Source organism: Nesoenas mayeri (assembly GCF_963082525.1).
Source record: "Nesoenas mayeri genome assembly, chromosome: 11".
Classification (NCBI taxonomy): domain Eukaryota; kingdom Metazoa; phylum Chordata; class Aves; order Columbiformes; family Columbidae; genus Nesoenas; species Nesoenas mayeri.
Genome location: NC_137563.1, coordinates 17,456,887 through 17,471,983, shown reverse-complemented (window position 1 = coordinate 17,471,983; position 15,097 = coordinate 17,456,887). Strand labels below are relative to the sequence as shown.

At 38.4% G+C, this 15,097-nt stretch overlaps 1 protein-coding gene across 4 annotated transcripts in view; it reads right to left on the bottom strand.

The window, feature by feature from the left end:
* Nucleotides 1–218: 218 nt before the first annotated feature.
* The window catches only part of RAB8B (RAB8B, member RAS oncogene family), a 28,830-nt gene continuing 13,951 nt past the window's right edge, over nucleotides 219–15,097 (bottom strand). Inside the window, exons 2-10 of one of the 4 annotated variants that reach the window (XM_080350947.1) lie at nucleotides 13,813–13,873; nucleotides 12,606–12,666; nucleotides 11,493–11,570; nucleotides 10,343–10,432; nucleotides 9,515–9,580; nucleotides 7,342–7,392; nucleotides 6,825–6,849; nucleotides 4,333–4,405; nucleotides 219–387 (exon numbers count right to left, since the gene is read on the bottom strand). In XM_080350947.1, coding sequence (XP_080207073.1) covers nucleotides 4,356–4,405; nucleotides 6,825–6,849; nucleotides 7,342–7,392; nucleotides 9,515–9,580; nucleotides 10,343–10,432; nucleotides 11,493–11,570; nucleotides 12,606–12,666; nucleotides 13,813–13,873 — 482 coding nt within the window. In that variant the 3' untranslated portion in view covers nucleotides 219–387; nucleotides 4,333–4,355. Of the gene's footprint in view, nucleotides 388–2,568; nucleotides 6,850–7,341; nucleotides 7,393–9,514; nucleotides 9,581–10,342; nucleotides 10,433–11,492; nucleotides 11,571–12,605; nucleotides 12,667–13,812; nucleotides 13,874–15,097 lie in introns of those variants that run through there. The other 3 variants (XM_080350948.1, XM_080350946.1, XM_080350949.1) reach the window with 3 other exon arrangements.

Sequence of the window (15,097 nt, the reverse complement as noted above, 5' to 3'; positions counted from 1 at the left end):
CGAAACAGATAACATTTCTGCTGAGTAACGTGCCCGGGTGTGCTAAATAGGACACGGCACTCAAAGAACAGTTAATTAATTGAATACTATTTTCAAAGGATTGCCCATCCCTACACTGGGCAGGGCGAGTACACTTAGCACCGCTGTTCTGGAAGATTACTTACAAACAGTACTTAAGACATACGTGGTGGCCTTTTCCCAGTATTTTATTGGTTCAGAGCATAACTGTGAGCTGTACAAAGTCACTGCATTTCAGGTGAGGAAGCTCAGAAGCAGTACTCAGCAGCACTAGACATTAATCTCACGGACAGAACTTGCTGAGGCTTCTTGGAAAGATTCTGTCCGTCATCTAGAATACATACCACAGCTACTTAGTTGCCATGTTGCCTGGGAAAGAAAAAAATAAATAGATAAATAAATAAAAGTAACACTGAGAATTTGCCAACAGCCTCGAAAATAGATTAAATAGTCAACTTTTTATTTTTTAAAAAGCATCATTGATATAATAACTTGCACTTCACTTGTAGTTAGTTGGGTAAGTAAAGGCTGAACATTGCCAGTGTGGACAAAATAGTGCTGAAAGTGTCAGAAATTGTGAACGCAAGCAGTTGAGAAAGGCACCTTCCATTTTCTATCCCAAGATAAGCATGTTCACAGTCTGTTTATGCTGTTCTGCAAAGGTGCTAACCCAAGTCAGAAAGGTGAGGACAAGGGTAACGCTTCCCTGATGAATCAAAGCCCATCAGTGTGAGACCAGTGGCCCCCCCAGGCTGGAGCTGTGTGTCACCGACACTCCCGGGGAGCTGCGCCGTGAGCAGAGAAAGTCACAACTGCAGGAAGCCACCGCAACCATCCACGCAAGTATTTAAAACTAAATAGGGTGAATTCTCAACACTTAGTGCGTGTTTACAGATCTCTTGTTCACTTGGAAGTCAGTACCTTGTATTCAGTAGTAGAGTTCAAGTTACACACGCTTTCCACAATTCATTAACCGTGCTAATTCCCTAATTCCTCGGGTGAGGAACATGCTTGTATCCTGCTCAAAACTTAGAACGTGATTTAGCAAACCGAAGGAACAATGTGTACCGAATATGTGCTCAGAGGAATTTACACAACATTTGTTCGCACCAGAAGCTTAATACCCATGTGCTCTGCTAAAGACAGTAAAATATTTTTGAAGCAACTACAAAACATCCTGGAGCACTAAAAATTCTCTTCAGTATGTTCTGCATTCCATTCTATGCCCTTTCTTTAAACCTCTAGGTGTCAAGAATAAGCTTATGCAACATAAAAACTTCATTTGCGTATCTCTTGAAGATCAGAATCTTTCCAAAGAAAAATTATTTTAAAATCTCGTATTATATTGATTTTGGTATAGTTCAAGAGCGCTGAAGAGCCACTAGTTACCTAAGTTGGAAAAAAACTCATTTAGGAAGAAGGTGATTTACCAGATTATAAAAGCTGGATACATTCTATGTGTGTACCAACAACTTGCCTCTGGTCTACAAGTGTGCACTATTTGTATAGCAATTCCTCGTCTGCAGCCAAAAATAGATCCAGGAACTGTAATAAATCACCAATTTCAAGCAGTGTAAGCATGCCTGCTATTTCCTTTCAACAAACAGAGAATGCAAATGTATTTAAAACGTTATTGAGGTGCAGATGCAGGCCACTAACTTCTGTGAGAACTGAGAGGCTTGCAGAGGAGATTTTAGGACTGCTGAGCATCTAGAACCAGTTCAGATCAAGGGGATCTGCAAGATAATGTTTAAACAGCTGGTCCTAAAGCAGCAAACTTGTCTGCCAGAAGAAAAAAAAGAGTAATAATAATGTGTAACAAGAATGTAACTCTAGCTTTCTGTTGCTTGAGGTAAAGAGCCAATACATCCCTTCAGCTAAATAGTTCATTAGATGAACAAGTGAAAAGCACAAACTTTAGAAGCTACTTGTCATCCATGTGTTTCAAATTTATTCCTTAGGGTGCCCACTTGGGTATCTCAACCATTAATCTGCTTTTGTCTTGAGCAGACAAAACCATTCTTTCCTTAGGTTAGCTCATTTTCATAGCCACTGTAACTGACAAACCAGAATAATTTGAAACTGAAGAAATATATATATATATATATAAACAGTCAACAGATATTCCTGCCAAATCCTTCTGTATTCAGTGCTGAAGGAAGCTGGACAAACAATATTTGCTATATTAATTCATGATACTTGTGCCTCGGGTAACTTCTAAACCATTCACATAACCCTGATTTAAAGCAAAACAAAAAAGAAAACATTAATAGCCAAAGTGAGTAGATCATTCTTAGTCAAACCAGAGACTGTGTCTCCTGTTACCTTTACTGGTATTGCCAGAAGTCACTTTGGAAGGGTATTTCATGACACTAAACATCTGGTTCCTTATGAAGCTGGAGGTCACTGAAATAATGTACTTAGATTTAAACAATCACTACAAGAATAGAGGATATTTCAGGAGAAATCTAAAGAACAGTCCAGTGCAGAAACAAGCAAAGCCACACAAAAACCCCCTGTGGTTTGCCATGGAAGTTAAGCAAAGCCTTACAGATGCAACTCAGCTGGACCCCTTGCCACAACAGATGTATCGAAAATACGGTGGAAATGCCAACTCTATAGAAACTACGTGGAATATTTCATACAAAATACTCCAAATACTTTTCATTACGTAACTTTTATTTGAGACACACGTTGTAAAAAAGTTCACATGGAATAATAAAACCATTGGAGTGTGAAGCTTTTCTTAGGGGTTGGGTTTGGTTTTTTTTTGTCTATAGACATCAATACACAATTAATGATTAGGTTTACAAGTTAACCACATGACAAGTTCACTTTTATCTGCAGGAGCTTTTCACATTACACCTTTATACCAGAGATAAAATGTGCTTAAACACACACAGTAGAACACTTCTATTTCAAAATTAAGCATTTTCTCAAGGACTAAACTTTTTATTCTGAATTTAGTAGCTATATAGCATCAAAATAACTGTAATTGAAGTTTTACTTGCAAAAATGCTTGTAAGGCCATAGGAATGCACTAGATTATTAAATTCACCAGAAACAAGAAAACTCAATGGAAATCCTGCTTTTGTGGAAGAAAGAAATACAAGTTTTATTTATAAGAATAAGAACGGCATAAGCAGTTCAGTGAATGGAGGAGAAATACGACCTATTATCACCTACAGACCAATCCTTAAGAAGTTTAACATTGCAAAATTTCAGTTACATTAGTAGATAACCAAATAACAGATGCATTTTCACACATAACACAATTATGCATTTTACATATTATTCATGTACTTTCAAATCATTATCCATTCACAATATTTTAATGTGATATGTATTCAAGACTCCTTTATTCACTTGTGAAAATGATCCACTTAATTCACTTCAGCAGACTAGTATGGGAAGGGTACTTACAGTGGGAAATACTTTCTGTAAAAAGAACTGCAGGTCTGAAAAGTTAGACAGCATTTTGGAGACCGTCCCCCAAATAGAAAAGTGAGCTGCACTAAGTTTCGTGGGTGGTTTAAGCTTCAGCAATAATAGAACTTCCAGACAGTAAGTAAATCAAATATTCTATATATACACTCAACAAAAACGTCTTGTGCATATTTTGCTGAGCACAGACTGAAAGCCAAAACTGCAAAGCACTGAAACGAGTTTGCATTTTGTTTGGTGCTTTTTTGTAACCATTAAAAAAATATTGGTCGAGATATAGTGCACAGACATGGGGCTGAGGGAAAGATTTCATAAAACTCAACAGCATAAGCGGCATTTCTGTTTTACTGAAATCCACCAAAGAATGTCTGCCTTTCCTGAAAGGTTAGTGGCAATTTCTGGAAAAAAACAAACAAACACATTTGCTGCTTAATGAATAATAATTATATTACTTTCACCATAATGGACATTAGAATACTAACTAGTTGACTGAGGTATAGTTAAAAGTCCTTCAAAATTTAGATCATGTAGTCTCGAGCAAAGTAGCAACAGAGACTGCACAAGACATAGTGATTTTAGAAAAGCCCGTAGCACCAAGCATCTGATGCGTAGGCAGAACATCCATTTATCATCACCCGCCTGTCTGTAGGAAAGTATAGCTGAAAAAATTCCCAGTAGAACATACAGCTGATCTGCACGCAAAGATCCAGCACATTCTCCATGTCTGGCAGGGCAGACTGTACACAGAAAGGTCTGTACTGACCAAAAGTTCGCACACCGGTAAAGTGCAGCCACTCAGCCATTTAATACTGCTGGAGAAGGAGGGTGGGGGCAGAACAACAAAGAGAGAGAGAGAAATCTGCATTTTACCTTATCCATAAGACCACATGATATTAGAATTCTTCAGTTTCAGCAGGGGACAACAAAATTGCATTAAATTCTTCTACAAATAGAAAAAGATGAACTTTACATGAACATTAAGCAAAGTGATATATTTACTGCATTATTTTATCATGCATAAAGTGAATTTCCTATGGTCTTACCTCACATTTATGTACAGTTTAGCACAGCTAAATGTAAGAAAATAGCAAGTTTTTTTTCTCCCCACCCCCCCCAAATACAGAGCAGATACCCCAATTCGCTGCTGCTTCAAGAAGCACTTCATAGACTCTACTACTTACAGGCTCTTTCAAAGGGAAGTTCATGGAGACTAATATTGAATGAACATTTAACCACACAGCGAAGACAGGAAAAACAACACAAAGCATTCTGTAAACGGTGCCAAACACAGAACATGTCAGTTTTGGTTTGCAGACAACCCCTGAGATAAAAAACCAAAGTATTACGACACCAAATAAGTCAGAGGTAAATTACTGAAAATAAACAACATTCATAATTGGTGTCACAACACTTTCTGTATAGAAGCACTTTTGTAACCATACAGAAAACAGAACTGCTTTAGCCTGTCCGAGAAAAACATCAAGGGTAGACAACAGAGCAGTTAGGGTTGTTTTTTTCACTAAACCTTGTTGCCATGAAGATTTTCCTGGTTTAGTGCAGCGACAGCAGTTTATGAGATTCACCATCTAGTTACAATGACTATTTCTATTAAGCTACACATGGGGATGCGTTGATAACAACTTAAAACTTTATGGAACGAGCTCCTAAATGTTAAACCTTTTAAAACCAAAAGTCTGGAAATCTAACGCTACCGGCCTGTTCACTTCCGAAATATTTACAGCAGACCCAGAGATGACAAATCCAGTACCTGACACCACGAGACGGTGCGGATACCTGTGGCAACAACCACCTCACTGTTCACAACTCCAGACGACGCAGTGAAGCAAAAGCAAGAACGCCAGATGTCGGCTTGGACAGCGACAGAACACACCTATCCCCTAAAAACAAACACGCTGGACGCAAACTTGTCGTTAAAGCTTACAATGGTCCAAGTTTGGCACATCGACAGAACTAAAGCACCTGTTTTAATTGCTCATTGAGGAAATTTTTCAGAAGACAATAGAAAAGTAGTAGAACAAAGACTCGGTTATACAATGCTCAGTTGAGTAAAAAAGGCAACTACGTTTCAACTCTGCTCCTAACAGTCGGTCACTGAACCAGTTTTGAGGAAAAAAATAACTGCTTGAGTAGACCAAAGAGGGCTTCACACATTCAGCATCAACTGCAGAACTAATAGTACATTATAGCCCCAATGTGACCGTCTCCTTAGTGCCACAACTTGATAAACTTATCAACTGCACAGGAAGCTAGTTTTTTGGACACCTCCGTTGTGAATGCTTACAGCCATCAACGAACTATCCCTAGAATTGCGGTAGGAATGGAAGTCACCTTTAGAAGCAGTCATTTCTGAACAAATGAATCCACAAAGAGGTGACTGGGAACTCATGCATTCAGCTTCCACAAGCCACTTAAGTGACAGTGACGAGGCCAATGTGTGACGATGATTTCAACTCCAGAGTGTGCTTCCCCATCGGAAACAACACAAAGCTGCTGCAGGCAGTTTGAGCTGACAAAGGGAAGTTACGTGAGGAAAGACACTGTGTTTATTCAAATGACTGAAAGGTGCATCTGTGAATCAGACAGTGGCTGGCAATTCAGAACTTTGCGAAGTCGGGTAAAGAACGAAAAGCAACATACTACATTCAGAATAGAAGCTGCAGCTTCTGCATGAACAGATTTGTGCATCGAAGAGACAAAACCCATACAAATTATTAAATGCCAATTGTTAAGAGGAATTCTCATCACTAGAGTGTCCACATCCACACTGCAGTCATGGCCACAAGTATACAGCATAGAAAATAATGGAAGTGAGACTTAATTTTTCCCCTGGCTCTTCTGCTTGAAAATAAATTTGTTTAAAAAAAAGAAAAACCTGCACAAATCTGTTAAGAATCTTACGTACAAGTCAAACTGTGCAAATACAAATGTAAGATTGTGCTGTAACAGGCAGTAAGAGGCCAATACGGATGTGCAAAGTTAAAAGAAACATAGCAGCTTTTGCAACAGGCAATAAAACAGAAAGTAAAAAAGGAAAACAAGTTAACTCTTGCATTTGTGTCTCCACTTCATAGCTTCCATATCTGAGAAAGAAGAGCCTGACAGGTCAATAGGCTTAGTGAGCAAAATCCACTTGGTATTTTGTGTATCGCAGTCTACGTTCAATGGAGCTCTCAGCAGCAGCTTGGTGGTATTATTTCTGAGGCTTTGTGACCCTGTGCTTTCAAAGAAGCAGAAAAGGTTCTAAGTGTGCTGCAGTCTATCATTAGAAGTTCATCAAAGTAGCGTGCATCGAAAGAAGCTGCTCTTCTTAGATCGATTTTCTGTTATTTTTACTGGCCCACCTGCCCCTGATGAACTGTTGTCATTCTGAAAGAGAAAACGGTATCAACATTGTAAAACGCAGAAGAAGAAAAGTCAAGCTTTCCTGATTTCCCTCCCCACTCCCCCCCGTTGCAAAGCAATAATCAGAACGGAGGTTTGTCGCAACTCAAGCTCCACAATTACTCTGCTAATCACTGAACAAAACCACCTATTTTAAAAAGAAACATTTATCCAACAATCCAGATCTCAAGTATTAGGTGGAGAAGTGACTCATTTGATGTTCAACAAAGCAGGGATCACGCTGTCACATTTCAAAAGAACACATCAGCTTCAGGCTTCCCACTGTTCATGTCCATGCACAATAAAGAACAATGACACACTGATGTGTACTAAAGTGCGATAAAGCACTGTTTGCTCAGATTTGATCTAGCATTCACTGTAATCCCCAGCACTTTTTTTGGTAGGGCTACTACTCAGCCAATTATTATAGCAGTCATTTAAATCTATCTAGTTTGTATGCCAACTGAAGATACAAACCATTTTTCTGTTGAGCTTTGTCATAATGTCCCGTGCAAGTGTGAAAAATGCCTGGTGAGGAGCAGAAATTAAAGAGAGTCAGTCACAAGACGCATTAAAGAGCAGACAGGTTTGGAGCAGACAGACACACCAACAATACAGCATTCTGTGGGCCGCTGCTAGCACTTCCAGTTGGAAGGAACTCTATGTACCATGGCTGTTTACTTAAAACTGCAATAAATATGCTTTAGAAGAAAAAACTATATATTTCGAGTCTCCATCCCTCTAGTCTTTGAAGCGAGTGAACTTTCCCATTGGATACCTCTTAGGCAAAAAAACCCCACAAATAATCTGCTGAAGAGAAGGCTGCAGACACACACTTAAACCTTTTTTTCCAAACTATACTGTGCGTCCCCACTATAAACCCACAGAGAGGTTTGAGAATGGTATGTCTGGGAATTCACATTAGGGTCAGCTTGCCTTCTGTCTGTCCAAAGTTTTGCTCCTGGGCTATCTATAATGTTATTTAGGCTTCCACCATCCCTATGCGGGAAATAAATGAATAAAATCACTCTGGCAAATGTCGGTGCCTCAGACTTCAGCTTATGAAGGAGCAAAGAAACTTCGGTAGCAGAAAAACTCTGCAGTTCTGCAAAGCAGGGAAAAGCAAGATTTTAGGCTATCTGGAGGTATCAACAATCCAAGGACAGTTCCAGAATGTAAAAAACTCTAAACATTCCCCCTCTCATTGTGTTTGGAAGGAATACATCCAAAGACAAACACTCATTTCATGCAAATAAATCGCAACAAATAAAATTCCGATCATGAAAATATCACAATTGTGTCATTTCCCACAAGTTAAGCATTTAGTGGAAAGACGACTAAATTGTTACTTGCTGAATGCTTATACCAGCTGCAATTTTTTAAGGCTTTCTTCACTATTCATGTGATGATTTAAAAAAAATCTCAGACAGCCAAGTTGTTTGGAGTAAGCACAAATTAACGTTGTACATTTAACGACCTACAGGAGTTAAAATGAAATCGCAGGGCATGTAATGAAAGAGCAAGTCAACCATCCGCAGGAACTAATGAAGATGACAGGTACTTTTTATTAATTAGGACACTATCACTATCCACCATTGTCACTAGCTGCTAATGCTCACACTTCCATTGTCTGCTGTAGGAATCACGATGACGCTGTGAAAATCAGGTCAAGCGCTGTTCCAAATGCAGCACAATGCAAATAAGTCTGCTCTAACTGTACTGTATAACAATCATCCTGCAATCAGAAAAAAACCCTGGCTAGCACAGCATCAGTCACATTATTTTCAAGTACCAATCTCTTTAGTTTCTATTTAATTTGTTAGCTGCATGATCTGAATTAAGTATGTGTTTGGAGGACTTTTAAAAGGCATTCCATCAATACACATGGAAAGGCTTTTGGATTACTAGATTCAGGAGCAACATTTAAGAATAAAACTGCATTATCTGAATGAATAAATCTTAATGTAACTGCCTTTTGATATCACATTGTTTTCTTGTCCACGCTTTTCACAGAGTTAAGATCCTCCCCCCACCCTACCTGAGATGACCAGGGTGATTTATAATACAATAGACTGGAACTGAGCCACTCTCCCTTCCAATTCTACTTCCTTATGCTCCCACAAATAGTAATCTTGTGTTTTTAGCACAGTATTTACTTGCATAAAAACAGATTTCAAGTCTATAGAGTATTATAAGCCTTCTCCCTCCTCTACCATCAGCTTACGACAGCCTGTGCTGATGTTCCAGGTCAAAATACATCTCGCCTGCATAGTGCCTATCAAGTAGTAACCCGAAGGCTCCTTGACACAGTAGCATGTTTTTCTGAAAGTAAAGAATCTTTAATCCCATTTCCTGCACAAAGCATTGTTCTAAAATTACACCTATTCCCGCTCCAAAAGCACTTGTAATTTAAATAGCAAGGCACAGAACTCCAAAGCAACTGTTTGCTACAATAACAGTAAACCACTGTTAACACCCATTTTAAAAACAATTCCAGAAAACAAGAAGTGCTGGATTTTACAGTAGCTCTCTAAATATAGCCAGACTGGTGACCCAGGAGCACAGCTGGGGCTGCAGGTCTCACATGAGGTCAGAAAGCCCCACAGATGATGTACAAGGAACCCACGTGAGCACAACACCCATCTCTTACCTCTTCCACGTTTATGCTGGATTTTGCACTTGTCTCCAAAAATTTGATTCCATAATCAATTGCTAACTGGAAGAGAGGTTAAAGGTTTTCAGTGTCTTGGGGGTTCATTTGTAAAAGGAATGTTTCACATAGGTTCATAATAGAATAGATGCTGTATGCTGCAGCAAGCTTTAAAAACAAACCCAAACAAGCTTCATTTCTGCTTTTCTCTTGCAAAAACATTAAAGTTACTGGACTGCTAGACAAAATATTAGAACAGGCCACATCCTCATGTGAATTCAAAACCAAAGACATTAATTGCTCACAAAAAGACTTATCCAGGACTTAAAAGAACATCAAGATAGAATCTTCATTGATAAGGATTTATGGACCAGATAACTACATACAATCGTCCCATAAGTTGTGTTACTAGCAACTACACTACTTCAGCTCTGTGCACGGTTAGATAGTATTCGTACTTGTTTGTTCTGCAGAACAGCTAATTGCTTAAGCTTTAATAACAGTACTTATGACAAGAGTAAGTAACATGGTGAACTGAGTACAACATGATCAAACTATACACAAGCCTTATATTGAGATTTAGAATACTTCATACTCCAGCAAAGGTCGACACTCTTCACAGGATCTTCCTCTCAAGACAATAGTACCATTAAGTTTATTCAAACTTGAAGATAGTCAAGTGCTATTTTAAAACAACAAAACAAATGACAAACCTGGCATCCTATAAGATTCTGAAACAAGAGATTTGAGGCCCAACATACCAAATATCTAGCAGCCAAAATCCTAAGAAACATAGGCTCCTAAATAAGGCAAGTCACTGAAACTTACCTTCTCCCCTTTTTCTTTTGATACTTGTCTCTTTTCATTCATATCACATTTGTTACCCAGGATCATTCTCTCTACATCTGAAGAGGCGTGCTGAAAGGAGAAAAAGTAACCTCTCAGAAACAAAGTGCATCATTACTTAAAATAAACTTGTGTGTCAAACTAATCCACAAATGAATGTTTTATTTTACAGTTATTTGACATGAAGGCATTACTGAGAAAGAGAATGATTTTTGAAACAGGCAACTTAATAGTTAAGTTTAAAAAATATATTCAAATAAATACTCCTAGATTAAATTTAGTCGAGTATTCTTACAGATCAAATACAGCACCATGAGCTCTGTACCAGGTTGCGCACAGGTACAGGTGTTTGGCTATTCTGGAAACGTAACACTGCACACTTGACCCTAACAGTGGTGCACGGACACCTGGGGTATTTGGTTGGAGTATCATTATGTGATATATTGTTAATAAAATACTTTTAAAGTAATAATCACTTCAGCAAGAGAACTTCAACAAGAGAACTTTTCTAGCCCAGTTGCTAATACAGACATTTGGCTTAGGAGCCTAAGAACAATACTAAAGAAAAGCCCAGAGATTTTGTCTAAAGAAAGAAAAAAAGTAAGATTCTGTCACCAAACTAAAGCTTCACTAAGATTAGGGCTTCTTCTCTAGATTTGTAAAGACCACTCCCTACTTAACAGCAGGTCCCATTAAATAATCCACAGTAGGCAGCACGAAGAAAGCTTACCCAAGATCAAATGAAAAGGGCAAAAATCTCTGATCAAACACACAACACAATAGCGACTGAAATTAGTCAATGTGTCATCACCTCTGTGAAGGCAGACACCCTAAGATCTTGCTCCTTCCCATCCCTCAGACACACCCAAAAGCAAAAAAGAACAAAACTCACATAGTAAGAGCAGTTTTGAAACACTTTACGCCTACTTTTTAAACTTAAGTTTTCTACTTTCTATCCCTAGATGAACGAGGTAATACCCTCCCCATTAATAACCACTGATGCATCCACTGCAACGTCTGACTTGGCCATTAATGTTGGCTACTATAATGGAAGTTAATAATTACTTGATTATTACTTGTCCCAGGGAAATCATAAGATGGAACAGGTAAGAAGTACTTTCAAAGCACCTACCTCCTCTATGTTTCTTATCCAGTTTTTTATGTTGTCAAAAGACTTTTCATTTGTGATGTCGTACACCAGCATAATTCCCTAAATAAAAATCAAGAAAATGTAGTTAGATGAGGTAGCACTATTGGCTGACTTTTGATGTATGCTGTTGGTTTGATTACGCTTGCAAGAAATTCAACATATGACTTATGCACCTACAAACAATCCTTTCTCAAAGCATTAGGCCACTGCTAAGAATTTACCCAAAATATTACTATTTAATACCTCTTGCCACTGTTAGAGGTCAAATACATTACCTATATGAAGTTTTAAATTATTAGGCTATAGTCAGGAAAAATTCAGAAGCTCTACCACAACAGCAACCAGGACTCTGCTTTAAGCAGTTACAGATGTCAAACCTGAGACCCAGCAGTGGAGTTACCTGGACCCATGGCCAGATATGAATGGAACGGATCTGTTCATACAAGGTGACAGGAACATGTAGTAGCAGCACAGGTAGTAATCAGCAAGTTGAGATCAACAGTGTCCCAGCATAAAGCATCTCAAATCACAGCATTAAGAACCATTACAAGCAGTTGTACCACAGACAGTGCAGGCTCTAAGTCAGTTATTTGACTTCAAATCATTCTTAATGGAAGAAGTAACAGTAGCCTTTGTAGGTGACTGTATTTCTAGACTAGATTTTGCATTTCCTACCGGCTGAAGGAAAGGCAACTCAGGGAAATACATTTTTAATATTAAAATCATTCCTTAACTACTTTTCAAACACTTCAAGTGTTTAAAGGGGTTGACTACATTTAAAAAAGGTGCCTAATGAAAGCTTGGCAACATAGGTATTATAATCTGCAAAAATTTAATTACATTAAAAATACAATAGAGCTTGAAGTTTCATCACAAAAACAGGACTAGACAACGTACCAGCAGGTTTAAAATAAAATGAAAAAATACAACACCACAAACAAAACAAAAAATCCCAACCAAACCACAAACTTTATTCCCCTCATCACAAGCCACAATTATTCAGTCCTCCAACTGAAGGCTTACATGATGTAACCTTAATAACAGCAAACCAGTTACACTAGTTGTGCCTAATTATTTTGAAGTAAGAGCACTCACCATGGCTCCTCTGTAGTAAGCTGTTGTGATTGTGCGGAATCTCTCCTGGCCTGCTGTATCCCTAAAATTCGGTGAAAACAAGTTGGAGGTGATCTTCACACTCTTCTGTACTTAGACATATCTTTTTACACAGAGTAACAACATATTGATACTCACTCATTAAGAAAAAATACCATTTAGAAGCTGTTTGCGCAAGTTTCTTCAGCTCTCAACATCTTGATACTCACTCCCAAGCTATCCTAGTTACATTAGTGCTTATAGCAGCACCATAAATATGGCACAAAAGCATTTAAATTCTCATGCAAGCAGTAACACTCAGCACTACACAGCCTTCCCTAGAGTAATTAAAAAGGGAGCTCTGATGCATTAAACAAAAATTAAAACATGCGCCAGTAAAGTATTTCAGGATAGTGCATTTTCACATACAGTTAGCTATGAAAAATCAGCCACTATACCTCAGTGTGCTGATATTTTATCCTAGGTGACTTCAAAGCAGTATTCGTCTGTGAGTGAACAAGAGGACCAAAGTGTTTGCCTACTAGTCATAGCTATGGGGAGCTGGACCCCAAAGGCCCCAAAACCCTTTTGACTGCCATTACAGACAGAAAATTTGTACCAACCACTTGTGGCACTTCCTTAAGTCACAAGAATTCTGGCTCGCATGCAGCTGTCACAACTATCTTTGCTAGAACCTGAGAAATCGGCAAAAGCCCTACATTCACCAGCAGCATTTTAAGAGTTTGGCATGTGTAACAATGCTACTCCAAAAATACTCATCTGCTGCTATCAGGAGGCTCAGTCTCTGCTAACCCACCATGCAAGGAATGGAAGGATTATCACTGACCTGTGCCTCTGGGTATCAAAGTACCAGAGAAGATTACAGTTTGTGAGGTCACATATTTTAGTTTACAGCTATGGAGCCAATACTCCTCTTCCACGCGGAATAGCTAAAAGTGCATTTAAGGGGCCAGCTTTTGATAAAATAGGAAGTTGCTGTAACGTTCGCATGGGAACAGGCTGCTTCCTGTGCTGCTGAAGCAGAACCATTTCAAGAACAAGCCAGAAGAAAGCACAAACTCACGGACAGTCAATGAATAGAACGTATGAGACTTCTGGTACACCCCAGCTCAAAACCTATAAAGTATTTCTGCTCACAGATTAATTCGATACTCACTGAAAACTTCTTAAATTATTTTGGAATACTTACCATATTTGTAGCTTGATTTTCTTCCCATCTAGTTCTATTGTTCTGATCTTGAAGTCAATTCCTGCCAGAGAAAGAGATACTCTAAGTTTTGCAATAACTGAAAAGGAAGTGTTCCATTTCCTTTGGACAATTTGGTAAGAGCAAACTTAGGCAAAAGAATTATTCTGACGTTGTCATTTCTTCCAAACACCAGCAAGTGCTGAGGATGCACAAAGGTTTTCAGCTGCATCCAACATGCCAAGGATAAATTATTCTGCACAATGAAAACAGACCAAACTCAGACTCACTACTACACTTAGTCAGGATTATGTGAGGAAGGTTTAATCTCAAAATTCCTCCATTTTACACTGAGAAGGTCACTAGTTCAAATGTATATTTTTCTCAACTTTTGACCAGCCCCTGCAGTTCAAATGAATTCCCTAGAACCTCTGCTGGATCTGAGGATAAAATGCTTACTATGATCCCTTAGTTCCTTTTTAAAACCAGCATCTACTTTTAAAAACAGGTATTTAATGCAATCTGTTTGGACATCAGAGCTAAAGGTAAAGCATCACAGGAGATGGTGGCTGAAGTGGCTCACGCATGGGACTTTTTCAAGAACATGAGTTTAAGAGTAACTTAGATTTTCTAGAGAACTCCAAAAAGTATCAAGAAAACACTTCTTTTTCCCTGTTACACTTCCACACGTGGAACTCCCATCAGTTCTGAGATTGATGTTCAAAGACAGATTTTAAGCCATGGATGAAAAAAAATAAATAATTCAGACGAGCTTACTAATGCCTTTTAAGGTTTAGACAGATCAAATGGATCTAAGAATCAAAGCCAAGATTTCCAAATAGATCAGCCCTTACCCTGCACTATTTTCACTTTCACATCCTATTGTAATCTATACTTTAACATAGCTCAAATTAAGACTGTTCAAGCCCAACTATGTGACTGCTGGATTCTTGAATCATCCCAGACACCCCCATTTATGCCCCAATTAACCTGTTTTGAAACTAAGAGCCCATTTTTTCTTCACTGAATCCTAAACAGCTATTTAACACACAGTCACAGTTTGTAAAGGATTTGGGGGGTGGGGTAGGCTATTTTGTTAATATTTATTTAATTTCTTCTTTCCTCAGATGTAATTTAAGTGAAAATTACCAAGAGTATCTTAATTGAGAAAACGCTGTTTATAGCTGTAAGAATTCATCCATCACTTAAACAGGAAGCTAAGGGATTTTTTTTAATATACTACAGTAGCATTTGGATACGAAATATAGTCATTCATTAACTATTTGAC